At 38.5% G+C, this 16,234-nt stretch overlaps 1 protein-coding gene across 1 annotated transcript in view; it reads left to right on the top strand.

The window, feature by feature from the left end:
* Brinp1 (BMP/retinoic acid inducible neural specific 1) overlaps positions 1 to 16,234 on the top strand; it is a 186,381-nt gene that overhangs the window by 138,489 nt on the left and 31,658 nt on the right. The window contains exons 6-7 of the mRNA XM_050130254.1: positions 9,866 to 10,102; positions 14,460 to 14,682. Coding sequence (XP_049986211.1) covers positions 9,866 to 10,102; positions 14,460 to 14,682 — 460 coding nt within the window. The remainder of the gene's footprint in view (positions 1 to 9,865; positions 10,103 to 14,459; positions 14,683 to 16,234) is intronic.

The following is a 16,234-nucleotide window of genomic DNA, read 5'->3' as shown; positions in this document are numbered from 1 at the left end:
TTGTGGCAAGAGAAACTGACTGATTCATGTGTTGCTTCTTCTTGTCTTATTTTGGAATTGACATATTATTTTGAACTTTGCCCAAACATTCTATATGCCCAAATATGTTAAATTAAAACGTTGGGGTGCATTATTATATCAATGAGAGGATTTTACAGGGAAGGGTGAAACATGAGGTAATGATATCTCAGCCTACTACTTGACATTTGATAGATCAATCTACTGAATGGAATTCAGATCTTGTCATTAGGTTAAATGTTTCCCCATGTTATTATTCAGCACTGCTTCTATACTTCAAAGGCACAAAGGTTTTGTTTGTTTGTTTGTTTTGTTTTGTTTTAACCTATCAAGGAACTCTGGCTCATTACAAACTCCTGGTTGTAAAATAATTTAGTCATATTTTCCTGTACCCTACCTTTATTTTTTCACTTAAGGATTCAAAATCTATACCACCGATATCCTACAGCTTAGATGATGGTCATCACAAACAAATCACATTTCTCTTGCCAGGCTTTGGCATGTCCTAATTCCTGCATTGAAGAAGGCAGAACCCACCCTTTTCTCCCCCAGGTAGCTGCCTTTCTTCATTTCCCAGAGTGTAAATGACCCATCACAGAGACAGGCCTGAACTTCTGAATGAGATCATAGCCTTTTCGCCCTTTCTGCACAGTTTCACTTGGTGAATTATTGTCTTATTTTCATTCCACTCCAATGAGCTGTCAGCAATGGATACTGTAATTCACAGCAATAGAAACACAAACAGATGGGTAATTGACCTGCGTGCCTTCATTACACTGGAGTTCAGCATGTCTGTGTAAGCCATAAAGTCCTTTATCTGCCAATATGAAATCCCCTGGCTTTCAGAGAGAAGGGGATCAGGCTCTTGTTTTGCAAAAGGTACTGTCCTTGCTGTTGTTCTTCCTACCTTGTGCATTTCAGAAATTGACAGATTTGACAGGTAGAATTTAGCTTGTAGAAGACAACATCTGGGACTCCTGTAGGGCTCAGGGATACCCACAGAGGGCCACATTTGATACAAGGACAGAACAGAAAATATTTATATGCAACCAAAATAGAGCCTTCATTTTTCCCTCTTCCTCTTGGCACTGTCAGAGATCATGAATTTAATAGCAAGTGAAATGGGTCAGTAAAGAGAAATGTCAATCAAAATATACTGGCTTAGGTAATTAGGATATAGAAAAAATAAAGCAAATGTAAAAAATTGCAACACATGATGGTACCTTAAACAAGACTTAGAAACATCCCAAGTATTTACACTCTGACCCGTATTCAATCAATGTCTGCCCTGTGTGGTGGCATTTATAGCTATTCTTATTTGTCAGTTCACATTATGCTGAAGCTTCAAGACCCATTCTAAGGGCTAGAGGACTGGCTCAGCAGCTAAGAATGCATACTACTCTTTCAGAGGACCAGAATTTGATTCACAGCAACCACATGACACTTCACAACTGTCTGTAACTCTTCTGACCTCCACAGGCCCCTGCATGCATGTAGTACTCATGTGCACATTCAGTCACATGTACATACAAATAAAAATTAAATAACATAAATATTCAAAAATCAAGCTCATAATCAAGTCTTCCACAATTGCTATCTTCATTCTTATTGTCTTGCACCTTAAAATAAAACAATGAAATGTTCACTATTTGTTACTATGTGTTAAACATTGCCAAGCACAATATTGCTTTAAAGATTTAATCATCTACCAATGTTCTAAATTATTTATTATTGAATTTTGTGCTTTAGTTTTTAATCAGCAAATTCCATTTCTGATTTTATTTGTTTTGTTTTTTGAGATAGGGTCTCTCTGTATAGCCCTAGCTGTTCTGTATCTCTCTGTGTGGATCAGATGGCCTCAGAATCGCAGATATCTACCTGCCTCTGCCTCCCCAGTGCTGGGTTTAAAGACGTGTACCTCCAGGCCCCATCTCTGTTGTTTTAGAGAAGGAGGAGCACATATTAAATGTATTAAAACTTTTTTTATTTAGCAATACCACATATAATTTTGAAAAAGAGGGTGGGACTAAGAGGAAATAGCGAGAGCAAGTCTGGAATCAGAAATGGCAACTGGGATACATCTGTTATGTCTTTAGTGCAATTTCATCCAGAAATTAGATGTCCCCCAGAACCACTGACCATGATCAGCTGAATCAGGTTCTTGATTGATAAAACACTACTAATGATGTGTTGCAGTTCTTAGAGAATCTGAGAGAGATTCTCTTCACATTCCTTTGTTCCCTAAATATCCCTTAACTCGTGAAACTCTACAACTTTTGGATCTCCATTATTTTTCTGATTCATGGGGACAGGGATTTTCACCACTGTTTCTTTAAGAATCGTTTGCCTTCTAAGGAGCTCAGAATTCTCATCTGTGCCATTCTTCCCTTCAGATTGTGTCTAAGACACAAGAACACTTTTTTCCTTTAAGGATTTAGAGGAAATAAGCTTGTGTTAATCAGAAGTTGAGGTAAGGACCAGTGTGGTCTTAACTGGAATTCTTCTTGCCTGGGGCCACTGTTTCCACTTAGACTATTCTTCCATTAACTCTCATACCTACTTATCCATCATTAAACATTTTCCAAGGAGGACTCTAGTTTGGCTCTAGTAATGGTTAATACTTTGAATTGTTATAAATGAAGGAGACTTCAGACTTAATGCACACTTAATTATGCCAGTGCCTTAGAAAGCCTGAGTTATCCCAGATGCCAGAGAGGAGGTAGTATATTCAAAATAGATCAATTTGTCAAAGTCTGAGCACTTTGAGGTCCAGAATCAAGACACCATGGGATCTGCTGAGGATCCGAATTCTGGTAAAAGCAGATAGCTGCCTTGTTACCAAGCACCCACATGCTACATGTGGCCTTTCCTTGATGTGTACTCAGCAACTCAGTGAGGGAGTAAGAATACCATGGTCTTCTTGAACTTCTATGCTTAACCTCCCAGAGGATCCATCTCCTTACAGAAACATTCTTTTAGTAGTTAAGAATTCAACAAATGGATTTGGTCAAGACAAACTTTTGGCTTATAACATTCACATTGGGAGTTCTGGGGTATTTAGTTATTTTTCTTCCCACCTAGCTCTACTCTACCTTATCACAGGCCAAGGCAGATTTCCTTATTAACCAATGGTATTCACAGCATACAGAGGGGAATCACACATCACCTCCCCTTTTCTGCTTAAATAAAAAGGAAGGTTTTAACACAGAAAAATTACATATAACAAAACAGGTATCAAGCAAGAATTACAGTTGCCATATTTATATCTACCTTATCTTTTATCAAAACTAAGGAAAACTATATTATTACTTGATGGAGGAAGGTCAATGGCTAATAAAGAAACTGGCTTGGCCCATTTTATTGGTTAGAACATAGGTGGGTGGAGTAAACAAAAGAGAATGCTGGGAGGAAGAGGAAGTGAGGTCAGAAGTAATGCAGCTTTTCTCAGAGCCAGACGCCTCAGACAGAGAGGCATGCTCCGCTCTCCCGGGCAGATGCACGCAATGAAGCTCCTCCGACCCAGGATGGACGTAGGCTAGAATCTTCCCGGTAAGCGCACCTTGGGGTGCTTACACAGATGATTAGAAATAGGCTAAATTAATATGTGAGAATTAGCCTAGAAGAGGCTAGCTAGAAATGGGCCAAGCGGTGTTTAAATGAATACAGTTTATGTGTTGTTATTTCAGGCATGAGCTAGCAGGCGGCCGGGGTGCTGGGGACGCAGCCCCGCCGCACCTATTTCAACAATTACTATCTATTATTGAACTGAATCCTGAATGAGGATATCTGTCTCATGTCATGAAAAGTTCTAAGTTATTAAAACATCTTAAATGCCATATTCTATAGCTCTTTGAAGTGGTTGAAGAATGCCTATCTGAAATATATATCTGTACATCTAGAAAACCCAATTAACATGTCAATAAACTTGATTATTATGTATGACAGTTTATTAAACTCTATTTTTTAATTATACATTAAAGTTTTAAATGAGCTGCACAAACACAATACCTTAAGCAAGAGCAGCAATATATATGTATATATACATATATGTATGTATATATGTGTATATTTATGTATATATATATAACACAATTGACCTTAAATTTGTATCAGTAATTCAAGATTCATACCAATGAATAATATTCATATCTATATCATATCCCCCTTTAAACTAAACAAACATTTATAAACAATCATTTAGGGAACTTGGATGTAGTTCTCTTCAAACTCTTTCCTGCTTTTTGTTGGGCAAAGTATTTCGGGGGTGTTTACAGTGGCCTTTCAGAAGGTTTTGGTCTATCAAACCACATTTATCTGGAAGAAATCCATAGGTTCTTCTGAGGAATCAAAGGAAGAACCTCTCTTCCAAAGCAACATATCCTTTGACAGAAGTTCTGAAGTCAAGATAACTTTACTTGGGCTTTACTTAGCAATCCATACAATGAAATGTCTCTGTTATGTAACTCTTGAACATTCAAAAAATTAAAAAAAGCACAATGATATACATAATTTAGACTCTCTATGTATATTCCATCTTTACATGGCTTATTTTTCTTACTCTATTACTTTTTCTACAAGTATAATATTTTATTATCTTTACCCTTTTAACCTATGACTGCTTATACTCTTTTATATTGCATTTACTTTCTCTTTACTCTTTTTCTTCTCTCTCCCAACCCTATGTACATTTTTTTAAACACACTGTGACTCATTTAGATGGTTTTTTGTGTGTGTTTGAATCTGTCCTATTGTGTATCTGTAATCCTTTTTTTGTCCTAGACAGCTTCTTAAAATGCAAAATAGCTTGGCTAAGACTAAGGCTGCTCAGGATTATGGCTCCGCCTAGTCCAACATGGCAGAGGTCCCTTCATTGCTTCTGAGAGCCATTCTCTCCACCCCAGATTCAGGGTCACGTCACAGCAGGTCTGTGTTACCATTAAGCAAGATGTATAACTCTGTTCACAAACCCTATTTAAATGCTTGGTCTCCTTAAAGAGCCAGAGTTTGTGCTGGCAGCACAGCACAGGCAATTGCTGTTTCAAACTTGTGCATTTTTTGTTTAGCTTTGTTTTATTTTTTGTTGCTACCGCTGAATCAGAAAGGCCTCTCCTAAAGGAGCTGTGACATGCTGCCTGCCAGGGGGGAAATGAGGTTAAATCTTGTTTGTGTGAGAGGGGGAGGAGGGGGGCAGGTGTGGGTGTGTCTTCCTTTCCAAGCCCTTTCAGGTTTTATGTGGATTTAGCTAGTACATGTTGGCTCTCCAATTTGTAGTAGGAACCAGCTTGCTTGTTTCCAGGTGCTCATCCCTGAAATAATGACACAGAAACTGTATTAATTAAATCACTGCTTGGCCTATTAGCTCTAGCTTCTTATTGGCTAGCTCTTACATCTTAATTTAACCAATTTCTATTAATCTTTGTATCGCCACGTGGCTGTGGCTTACCAGCAAGATTCTATCAGGCTTCGCTCTCTGGCATGGCTACATGGCTTCTCCTGACTCCACCTTCTTTCTCCCAGCATTCAGTTTAGTTTTCAACCACCTAGATCTGTTCTGCCCTTCTATAGGTCCAAGGCAGTTTCTTTATTAACCAGTGGTATTCAGAGCATATAGAGGGAATCCCACATCACTTCTTCAGGAGGATGAAGAGGAGAACTGATGAGTATCAGGACCCTGGTCTGGACTTGGCTTAATAGGAAACATATAGACCTTTTCCTTCCATAATATGTTTTCTTTTTTATTTTGGAAGATGGAGATCAAACAAATTAATAGCATAATCTAAGTTATCACTTTTGAGGCAAACAGAAGTGGCATTTGAACCAATTATGTGAAAATATCTATGTTTTAGGAAAAGGATGACAGACTGAGATCTGAGGAAGATGTATTCTAGACTGGATAAAACAAGAGCAAAGACTACAAGAAGAACAAGAATCACAAACAGGAGGGACTCTGCCCCTCCAAAGGGCAATGTGTATAGTGTAATGTGTATGAAGCCAAAAATATTAGGAAACAAGAAAGGCAAAGCAATAGAAATACAGTGTGCTACAGTAAAGGAATTGAGGGATTTTAGCATAGAGTTCATGCAGAACACAAAGCACATTATGAGATGTAAGTATGGATAATGAGCTTCTGCGTGGGGTGGGTGCAACTGAGAAGGATGAGGCAAGTGTCAGGAAAAGCAGGAAGTCTTCCTGGATATTTTCACCTGCCTTTGCACATTCTTGATGGCACATCACAACACTGCCCTTCAAAGTACAGCCAGACTTGAAAAACAATTAATGAGGTTCAAGGGAAAATATTCCATATGTTCAGCGTGGGCATGGTGGTGTTCAAATGTAACACCCAACCATCTTTTTCCTGAGTTTGTGAGGAAAAATTTACATGCTTGGCAATAAAAAGTGGTCTTTTCACTCATTCTCTCAGTTTCTCTCTCTCTCTCTCTCTCCCTGTGTGTTGTGAGTGTTGGAGAGGGAGTGTTTTGGGAACCGTGGAGATAGACTATTCCACCCCAGCCGGCAGCTGTATATCTTTCAAAAAGGGCTTCCACAGGCCAGATCCCCCTCCAAATTATTTATTACTCCCATTGAAGCTAGCAGGACTCGGGTGCCAATCTAGGGGTCAGCAATGGCCTTCTTTGTTGGACACAGGTCGCTGGGAGACGACTCTAGCTGTGACTGCTGTGTGAACCTCCGCTGCCGTAGAAATGGTTGTGTAACTTTAAACAGTAATGACATTTTGCAGAAAAGTGCTTTTTAATTGCTATGTCTTCATTATTCTCTTTTGAAATTTGCCCAGGAGATTCTGCCTCTGAGACAGCTCGGCATGTTCTGAGTTTCCATTTTTAAAGAGCAGCCAGTGTTCTCTTTCAGCTGCTCTGAGAAAACCCCCAACCCTAAATTTCATCTGTTTTCAGTTGCACTAAATGGGGTAGGTAATACTGCCTTTTGTATCCTTGCCAAACGGAGACATGATTTGATGCAATTTTCTAAAAATGCTCTCCCCAAATTCCTTTTGGGTTAGGACCAAGAATAGAATATCCTATCCCCTACAAAAGGGAGAAATACAGTGATGAGGTGACTGTAAAAATAGGACTGAGAATATAGTCAGTCGAGCTCCTTTAAGCAACAGAAACGTAACCCCAATCCATAGACGCAGTTGCCTATAGGGATCAGCTAAAAATAAATATTGCTTTGGAGGAGAAAATGGTGACTTAAATGAAGTAACTCAATAACGCACACTCGAAAGAACTGCAAACTTGCTTCGGAAAGGATTTTATACTTTGTGTTTCCCAGTCTTTGCTCTCTGGATCACCTCCCTCCTGTGCAGAACCCTTGTGCCTGATCATTTGCTCTCATGTCCTGCTCAGTGGTAAGGAGTTTTTCCCATTTCACACCACACCACTTGCCGGCTTCATAGGTTTCCCAGAATGCCTCCTAAGTGATGTCATGCACACCATACTAAACATTTTTTGGCTTCAGCAGGCAGGGAGTCCAAACCCGCCTCCTTGTGAAAGTTGTGCAGAAAATTAAAGATTCGCTTTGGAATGTACCTGCCGCTATTCTTCATTTTATATGCTGAAGCTTTTGTTGAACCTTAGGAAATTCATCAGAGGAAGGAAAGCATCATCATTAACAACATCTCCCTTAGCAGCAGTTTCTTCCCATCAAAAACTGGAACTGGGCTGGCAAGATGGCTCAGTGGGTAAAGGTGTTTGCTGTCAGGCCTGATGACCCAAGTTCAAACCCTAGACCCATATGATGGAAACAGACAATCAAGAGAAGCAACTACTGCAAGTTATCCTTCAACCTCCACATATACATATATATTGTGGCATGAGCTCCATAAATACATCTATAAAAATACTCAAAATAAGCAAATTAAATAAGTAAGTATATAATTAAAAATTAAAAAAATGAGAATTCATAATTAAGGGTGTGTGTTTGTGTGTATGTGTTTGTGCCATAAAATGTTCCATACAATTTACTGGTATCTTTGATTTTGTCCTCTAGATACAATATAGCTACTATAAGCATCTCCATTTGAACATAAGAGAAAGTGGATCTTTAGAGAGATAACTTTTTTGAGCTGATTTTGACAGGGAACCTAGTGTTAGCAATGGCCAGCTCAACACGTGGATTGTGCCCTCATTCCACAGAACTACTGAGACTTGCTCACATCTCTTTCTCACAGGGCCCTCAGCAAATTCTACTGTGTGATTTCCATATGAGTACCAAATGGTAGAAAAGAAATCCAATCTATATATAACCATAATAATGGTATACATCACATATAATCTGAAGGAACAAGACAAAAGCCTATAAACATAACTGAAAATAAAAATTAAAAGGGAAGTTTAAAAATGCTATATTTATTTACAAAATCTAGAGTAAGTGTTATTGAAGAGTAATCCTGAAGCATATGTGACAAAGAAATAATCATCTGAAGAAGAATATAGTCCCTTTCTTTACATAGGGAGAGGTAAAGCCATTATTCCTATATATGCTAGAGGCTAAAACTATTAGGAAGCCCAGAAAAAGTGAATGGAATTGTTTTGGATATGAGTTGTTGGTCCAAATTCCCCCTTCTTTCTGGCCATTATAGGTGGAAACACTTAGCTGATGTTTCTAGGTTCTGGCATGCTGCTTTGACCCAGAGAAACTCCTTCCATCTTTCACTGTAAAGATCAAGACTCTAATTATTTAAATATAGAGAAATTCATAAGGTGTAGTCAAGGGTTCTCCTCATATACCCTTGGGTTAGCCACTTTGCCTTAGTGTTTCTTACTGCCTTCCTCATTAGAGTGAACAAGAGAAACTTAGTTTCTGGGATTTTTTTTTAACCAATGGTTTGGTTTTATAATGCATTTCCTATTTAGTATTTCCCTTTAATTATATCATTCTCACCCTTGAAAAACTTCCAGTGTGTATTTAGTGGACCACATGGTAAATACACGATCTATAGTCTGTAATAAATTCTTTCCTGCTTTCTGTCCTGAAGGTCTCTCAGTCAGTTTTCCTACCACACCATACCCTACCCATCCAGGTTCGTTTCATATAGTGGGAACTCCCAGACACACATATGATATTGTCTCTTATTCTACTATTCTTTTGATAGTACTTGCCTCTTCTATACTCTTCAACAAATCTACATTCTTTCTCCTATAAAAATTGTCCTTACTCCTGAATTCTTCCTGTGTCTGTTTTTGCTGTAAGCCCTGTTAGAAAGATGTGTGCCTACTTCTGTCCCTGTTGATACTGCAAATATGCTTTATTAAAAAAATCTGCTGATCATGGTCACATGCAACTTTATTCACAGCACTTGGAAAACAGGGACACGCAAATCTTTGTGAGTGTGAGTTCAAGGCCTTCGTGGTTTACATAGTGAGTGAGAGGACAGAGAGCTATCTAGAGAGATCCTTACTCAAAAGGTAAAACAAAATAAAATAAAATAAGTCTTCGTATGCCTACTGATCTCAGGATATATTCTTCATAACTAGAGTTTATAAACATTAGGAAAGGAAAAAATAAAGTATATAAATATAAACAATAATGTTATGCATTCAATTAGTTTCCTCCCCAAATTAACATATACATCAGAGCATCTCCAGTCTCATTACTAATATAACATATCAGTGTTTATATTTTACAGAGTGCCAAGGTCATGGCCTCAGATGTTAAATCTGAAGGTCGCACTGAGCATGGCCTACCTCTAGCTAAGTAGGCTCTGAAATGTTCTGCTTCCAATGCACAGAGAGAAACCGTGCAGTGATGGATTTTTGTCATCTTTGGAGGCTTTTAATAAAACACCTTGCTAACCTTCTGATTCTCTTTTCTTGCTATTTTTACCCAGGTCTTCAGATAATCTTCCCACAGTATCTGCAAGAGAAATTTGTTCAGTCAGCTCTGAGCTACATCATGTGCAATGGAGAGGGAGAGTATGTGTGTCAGAACAGCCAGTGTCGCTGCCAGTGTGCGGAGGAGTTCCCGCAGTGCAACTGTCCTATTACTGACATCCAGATCATGGAGTTCACACTGGCTAACATGGCCAAGGCCTGGACCGAAGCTTACAAAGACCTGGAGAATTCAGGTACACAGAAAACTAGCATGAATTATCCTGGCCAAGTAAAAACTGCGGTCAGGGGAAATAGAATAATGGCACTTGTTTCTGTTGGAGAGTTTGGGGTCAGGTGTAGTAGTAGTCCTCACAGAGGAAACACACATTTAGTTTCCACAGGATGAAAAACTGGGCATCAGAAAGCATTATGCTTATATGATACGTATCATCTCTATTGGACTAAGATGACAAAGTAAGACTGAAAACACACCTCTGCAGAGTGGAGAGTCAGAGGGCATTGCATATTTTCCTGAGTCTCTATTTATGTGTGATAGGTGTATATTCACCGTTGTGTATAATTATGAATTAATGAATGAGCACACTTAAGTATATAAATATATGTCTGCCTATATTTAATATATATGCACACACATAACTGTAAATATATATGTGTTTATGCACATATAATCTTGTAGATACCCAGATATCACACAAATTATCAAAATTGAAAGTTACTTTTCTGATAATTTAGCTATTTTTTGCATTTCCTGGCTCAGACTAATGAGCTTCAGGGGAGGAAAGTCAGTTATCCAAGGTCATGAAGAGGATAAGGCCCAAAATTAGATCTCTACATTCTTGAAGCTTTGAATTCTGTAAGAAATGAATTATGTAACCATTGTGAGATGCAAATGATTGTGGCATTTCAAGTGTCCATGAGTGAGGATGTGGAGCAGATGGCACAATGATGAAGAGATGGAGTCACTGTGGCCAGTAAAGTCAGCGGTGGCTGTGTTGAAAAAGAAAGAAAGTCTAATTGTCCTTCTGTGCTTCAGAGAACCAGTTCTCACGTTAACTAGGAGTGATAATCCCAATGTAGATTAGGGAGCAGTAGCATAAATGCACAAAAAGATTGGCATTATAAGGGGAATCAACAGAACCAGATTCTGGTTATCACACTGAGTTGAAGAGAAAAGGGATTGAGATGATGTCTAGGACCTTTGCTTAGAGTTGCATAGTAGATAACTTTATGGTTGTTGGTATCCTTCAACTGAGCTAGAGGACCCAAGAAAATTTGAAATCAAGAAAATGTACTCAGTTAGACAGGATAAGTTTAAGAGTCCTTAAGAATTCCACGAATCATGAGACAGATATATTAAACTTATATTCCATACATTAACATCTGTTAATTGAATAAGCTCATCAGTGCAGTGCTCCAGTTTTCAAAACATCTCTATAAGCCTTCTGTCTGTTACAACTACATGAAATGAAGTGTTATGTGCCTTTCCAGGGAGCAGGAAGGACAAGATCCAGAATCTTCCTTAAAGTTACATATGTGTAAATGACAGCATTGGTAATGGAGCTCCTGACTCCATTCACAGCAGTCTTTTCAGGATATTAATTCTAGTCAACCTTGTAGGCCTGAGTTCCCTCATCTGATAAATGAGAGGTCATGTTGTTTTCATTTTGATTATCTGAATTTAAGTCTTTACTCACAAAACCCTTTGATCAAACAAAATTTTACCTCTGAGTCACTGTGTATTATTTAAAAAAAAAAAAAAAAAAAAGCAGAGTTTCACAGAGTGTCACTTAAAATGTCTGGTTGCCATGAACTTGAAATACCACCTTGCCAGCAGAGTATCCATCAAAATTCTGCTCCTGCAGGGTCATGCAGCTTAGATGAAACTGCTGTGTTTGTTTATGAAGCTTTATCCATTAGTCCATTTTAAATTCTTGGATCTTTAAAGCAGAGAGGTCATCATAGAGGGTATTACAGTGATTCATGGCCTCAAACAAACAAAATGCATTTGACAGAATGCTTTTGCAGAGAAATGCTACTAATTGCTAAAATTCCTAAAGAAATGAAGAGTATCTACATCAGTAATAAGGAGTTCTAATTCCAAAAGAAAGCTGCTGTGAGTGGCTGAGTAATGGGGCAGAAAGGGAGATGTTGCAGAATAAGAAAATAGTAAAGAGTTTGTCTTGCTCTTTTTCTTTATCAGGTATACCTATTCATGGATCTCCTAGACATGCCCCTCTGAAACAGCTTCTCATTTAATATAAACCCACCTACTGTTTTACTCTATTTTTTCTAGTCCTTAGCCTTAATGTCTCTGCTCCTGAAGGAAGAAATAATGGTTGTGGCTTCTTTGATGGCTTCACAATTTCTGAATTTGGATTAGATACTGTTATACAAATTTGACAGATGTGTAAACTGATATCTTGAATGAGTGAAGGTCCTTTAATTCTTTGGTGGTCAGAATAGGATGTGAATTCTTGTATATTTGAATATCTATCACAAAGTTCCTAAAGGTCTGATTAAGAATTTCTGTTTTTAACAAATTTTTTATCCCCACTCCATGCCGTGTTGAGAGCGAGTTTAATACTTTGAGTGAGGCTGCAGTTTTAATTGAACTGGCTACTGGCCACTGACCCTGTGCAAGTTAGCTACCGGTTTTGTGCACAAACTCTGCAGAGTGGAAGTACTACAGATATACATGTCATAGTTTCCTGTGAAGATCATTCATAAGTTTGAAGTGCTTAGAACTGGATTTGGTATCTGTTGAAACCTATGCAACTTCTCCTTATGTAAATAAAGTGAACGTATGGACAGGCATAAAATTTCCTTGCATTTTTTTTGTAGCAGAAAATAAAATTCTTAAGCTGCAACAATGACTTTTAAGCTTTTACATGCAAAATGATCCGTATATGCTTCATTTTCCCACAGTTGAAAATAAAAAACAAAAACAAAAAATGCAGTGGAGGATGGTGTGGCTGAAAACATGTCAGGGCGAATAAGAGCAGCTCAGGTTTCATGCTTGCCTCTTAAGGCTTTTTGACTGTGTTATCTTTAGAAAAATCACTTTGTCATTCTGGGTTTTAGTTTCCTTGCTGTATGTATGGAACAAGAACAATGAGCTAGGTGATTTCTTAGGTCGTATCAAACTGCAGTCTGAGATGGTGCTCAGAAACTCAAATACTAGGAACTATGGCTGAAACATTTACCAAGGGGACCCTTACCATCTCTTAAATTGTAGTTTTTCAGCACTGGAGATGATGTTACATGGTTTACACCAGGACTTCAGATAATAGTTGGATCCGGAGTACAGAATTTCACTTTCTTCAGTTTTCCATCCAACCTCTGTAACACATCAAAAAGAAAGATACAGTTGGGTGCTAATATGTTTTTAACACCACTCTGGGTCTAGTAAAATCCTGTATTTCAATGAGAAATTAGGCACTTGGGTTTGATCACTTAGCAGGCAACAATATCTGACTAGAATTTATCAACATGGTTTCCTTTACATTTATTTTCACAGTTACAATTCCACCAAAAGCCTGCAATACTTATTTTCTATGTAGGTCAGATAAAAGCTTTTCAATTTTTAACTTGATAATAATAATTTAGTTCAAAAGCACTGTTAAGAATGAATACAGAGAGTATGTACTTTATCTTGGCTTCCCAATGCTGGAAGTATGGGGAGACATATGTTAAACATAGATGCCTTATACAAAAGATCTGCAATAGAGATAAAATGTTAGTTAGCACAGCAGACTTTGGAGTGTTATACTGACCTCAGACAAATTGCAGGGTCTTTCATTGGCTGAGGGAGCTAAGTGTCAGGAAGGAATTCAGGACTGACTAAAAACTGATTTGCAGTTTTAAAACTTTTTTCTGGGGAAGACTTTTTCTCCCTTTCTTAACATTCCTTAATTGTCTGTAATGCTTTATGTACGGTTGAGTCTTTCTGGTCTATACCCCTGTCCACTTTGACATATGTGGGGCTGTCCTTGTTCAGTTCCTGTTTAGGTGAGCCTGGATGTAATTTCTGCCATTTCTAGGAGGCAAACTCCCTCATCTTCTTTCTCTATTTTTCTGGCTCCTCTTTCTAAATGTTTCCTGAGCCTTGGGTAGGGGAATAGTTGTGTAGATGTATTCAGTGAGATTGGATTCCATGACTCTGTATTCTGATTGTTTGTAAAATTCTCTAACAGTCTTCTGTTAGAAATACCAATGTCCATAATGAGAGTTGAGGACTACACTTATATCTTAAGATGTAGAGCTAGGATCCTCTGATAAAATAGAACATGTAGCATTTGTCTTGTTGGGGCTAAGTTACTTCACTCCATTGTATATTTTCTAATCCCCTCCATTTATGTGAAAGCTCCATGATTTTGTTTTTCTTTATGCACAATCATATTCTATGGTGCATATATACCACATTTTCATTATCCCTTTGCTGGTTAAAGGACATTTAGGTTGTTTCCAATTCCACAGTGTTATAAAGAGAGCAGAAAAAAATAAAAGAACAAAGGAGGAATTAAATTTTAAAGGACTTCAGATGTTGGCAATAATGCTTACCTCTTCTCTCTTGGTTTTGTCTCTTGTTAGATGAGTTTAAGTCATTTATGAAGCGTCTCCCAAGCAACCACTTCCTGACCATTGGTAGTATCCATCAACACTGGGGTAATGACTGGGATCTGCAGAGCCGTTACAAGCTCCTGCAGAGTGCCACTGAGGCTCAGAGGCAGAAGATCCAGCGCACAGCCCGCAAGCTCTTTGGTCTCAGCGTTCGATGCCGCCACAATCCCAACCACCAGCTGCCTAGAGAGAGGTATGTGCTCCTACTACAACATTTTTTCAATGCTTGCTACCCTGATTGCTCTGTGTCAGCTAACATTCTCCTGCAGGAGAAGGACATGTGCTACAGGTAGCATATTTGGGACTCTTTAAGCAAGGTAATCAGTAATACTCTCCAACAATGCTCCTCATTGCATTTGGTCTTTACAACACTGAATTCCACATGCTTCTTATAAACGCCTTTGAACTTTTGTACCTATGGCTTCTCCACATACAGTTTAACTAATATCAGACTGAAATTATCCAGACAAAACTGTGTCTCTACTGCAAATGCTTAGATGTGTTTTCTAGTCAGTTTCGCCTAAACCATGTAAGCAAAGAGTCGCATTACATGAAACATTACAAGTACCCTAAAGATGATCCAAAATACAGAGGAAGATGTGCATGGGCTGTCTGCAAGTGCTATGTTCACTTTATTAAAAGATTTGCACGTCCACTAATGTGGAAAATCCTGAAATCAGCTTCCCAATAATAACAAAAGACATTGGACCATGAAATTCAGCTTTGCATTGTTTGTGCTGTTTCTCAGCTATCTGACTGAGAGAGGCTCCAACACTGGTCCCAAACACTATATGGTACCATTTTGTTTACTTAAAATGTAATATCTACACAACTTAAAAACACTAAGTTAGGAAACTGTGCATCTCTTCTTAATGGTAAAGAAAACGGGCTGACTAATTACCCAGTTAATTTAGGTAGCAGAAGGTCTTTGATCAGGGCCTAGAGTGGAGTAGAATAAATGTTGTACCAACCGGTAGAAATTTTAAGGAGGATTATACAGGCCAGTCCCGTGAGTACATGATTTTATCCAGAGATCCAGTACCTCCTTAACTTCAGAGTTGCTTCCTCTGCCTAGTTTGGTCCCAGCCTTGCCTTGTCTGGTACACTTGCTCTGATAGCCAGTGGGAATAAACAGACGGGATTTACCCTTTCATGGAATTTTCACTTTTTCTCAGGGACATGCAACGAAGAAATCAGGATTCAAATTTGCTTGGTCAAATTCCATTCTTGGCAATTTATGATCTGCAGCTGTAAGTTTATTTAGTAGTCTCTCCAGGGTTGCTATGAGACTGTCAAAGGAGGGCAAGATGGCAAGTTACACCATAGGGGTGAATTCAGGTGTGGAGCCTCATTCAGGGCAGTTCATCCAGAGCACTTCTCTTTCCATTCGTTTCTTACTGGAGGGAGGATCTTGCCTTTTATGCCATTCAGAGGAAGAAAATCCACATTAAAAAAAAAATAAGATTAGATAAGTTTGGGGATAGAGAGGTAGCTTAATGTTTCATAGTACTTTTTTCTCAGTAGCATTCAAATTTTTGTACCGGCAGAGAAAGGCAGCCATCCGCAACACACATGTAATGTTCACTCTATTCAGGGTGGAGGCAAGAATGGGGAGATTTACTGGCCGCTATCCTGGCTGAGAAAACACAAGTCTCAAGTTTAGGTATCGGCCTCAAAGAAATGGGAAAAGAGTGATTGAGGAAGGTAACTACTTTTGGCATATACACACAGGTATGCACACCTAC

The sequence above is a fragment of the Alexandromys fortis genome, unplaced genomic scaffold, assembly GCF_014885135.2.
Source record: "Alexandromys fortis isolate MF-2015 unplaced genomic scaffold, M_Fortis_MF-2015_v1.1 scaffold_316, whole genome shotgun sequence".
NCBI classification, from domain to species: domain Eukaryota; kingdom Metazoa; phylum Chordata; class Mammalia; order Rodentia; family Cricetidae; genus Alexandromys; species Alexandromys fortis.
Note: the sequence above shows the minus strand (reverse complement) of the source record. Positions and strands in the feature narration are given on the sequence as shown.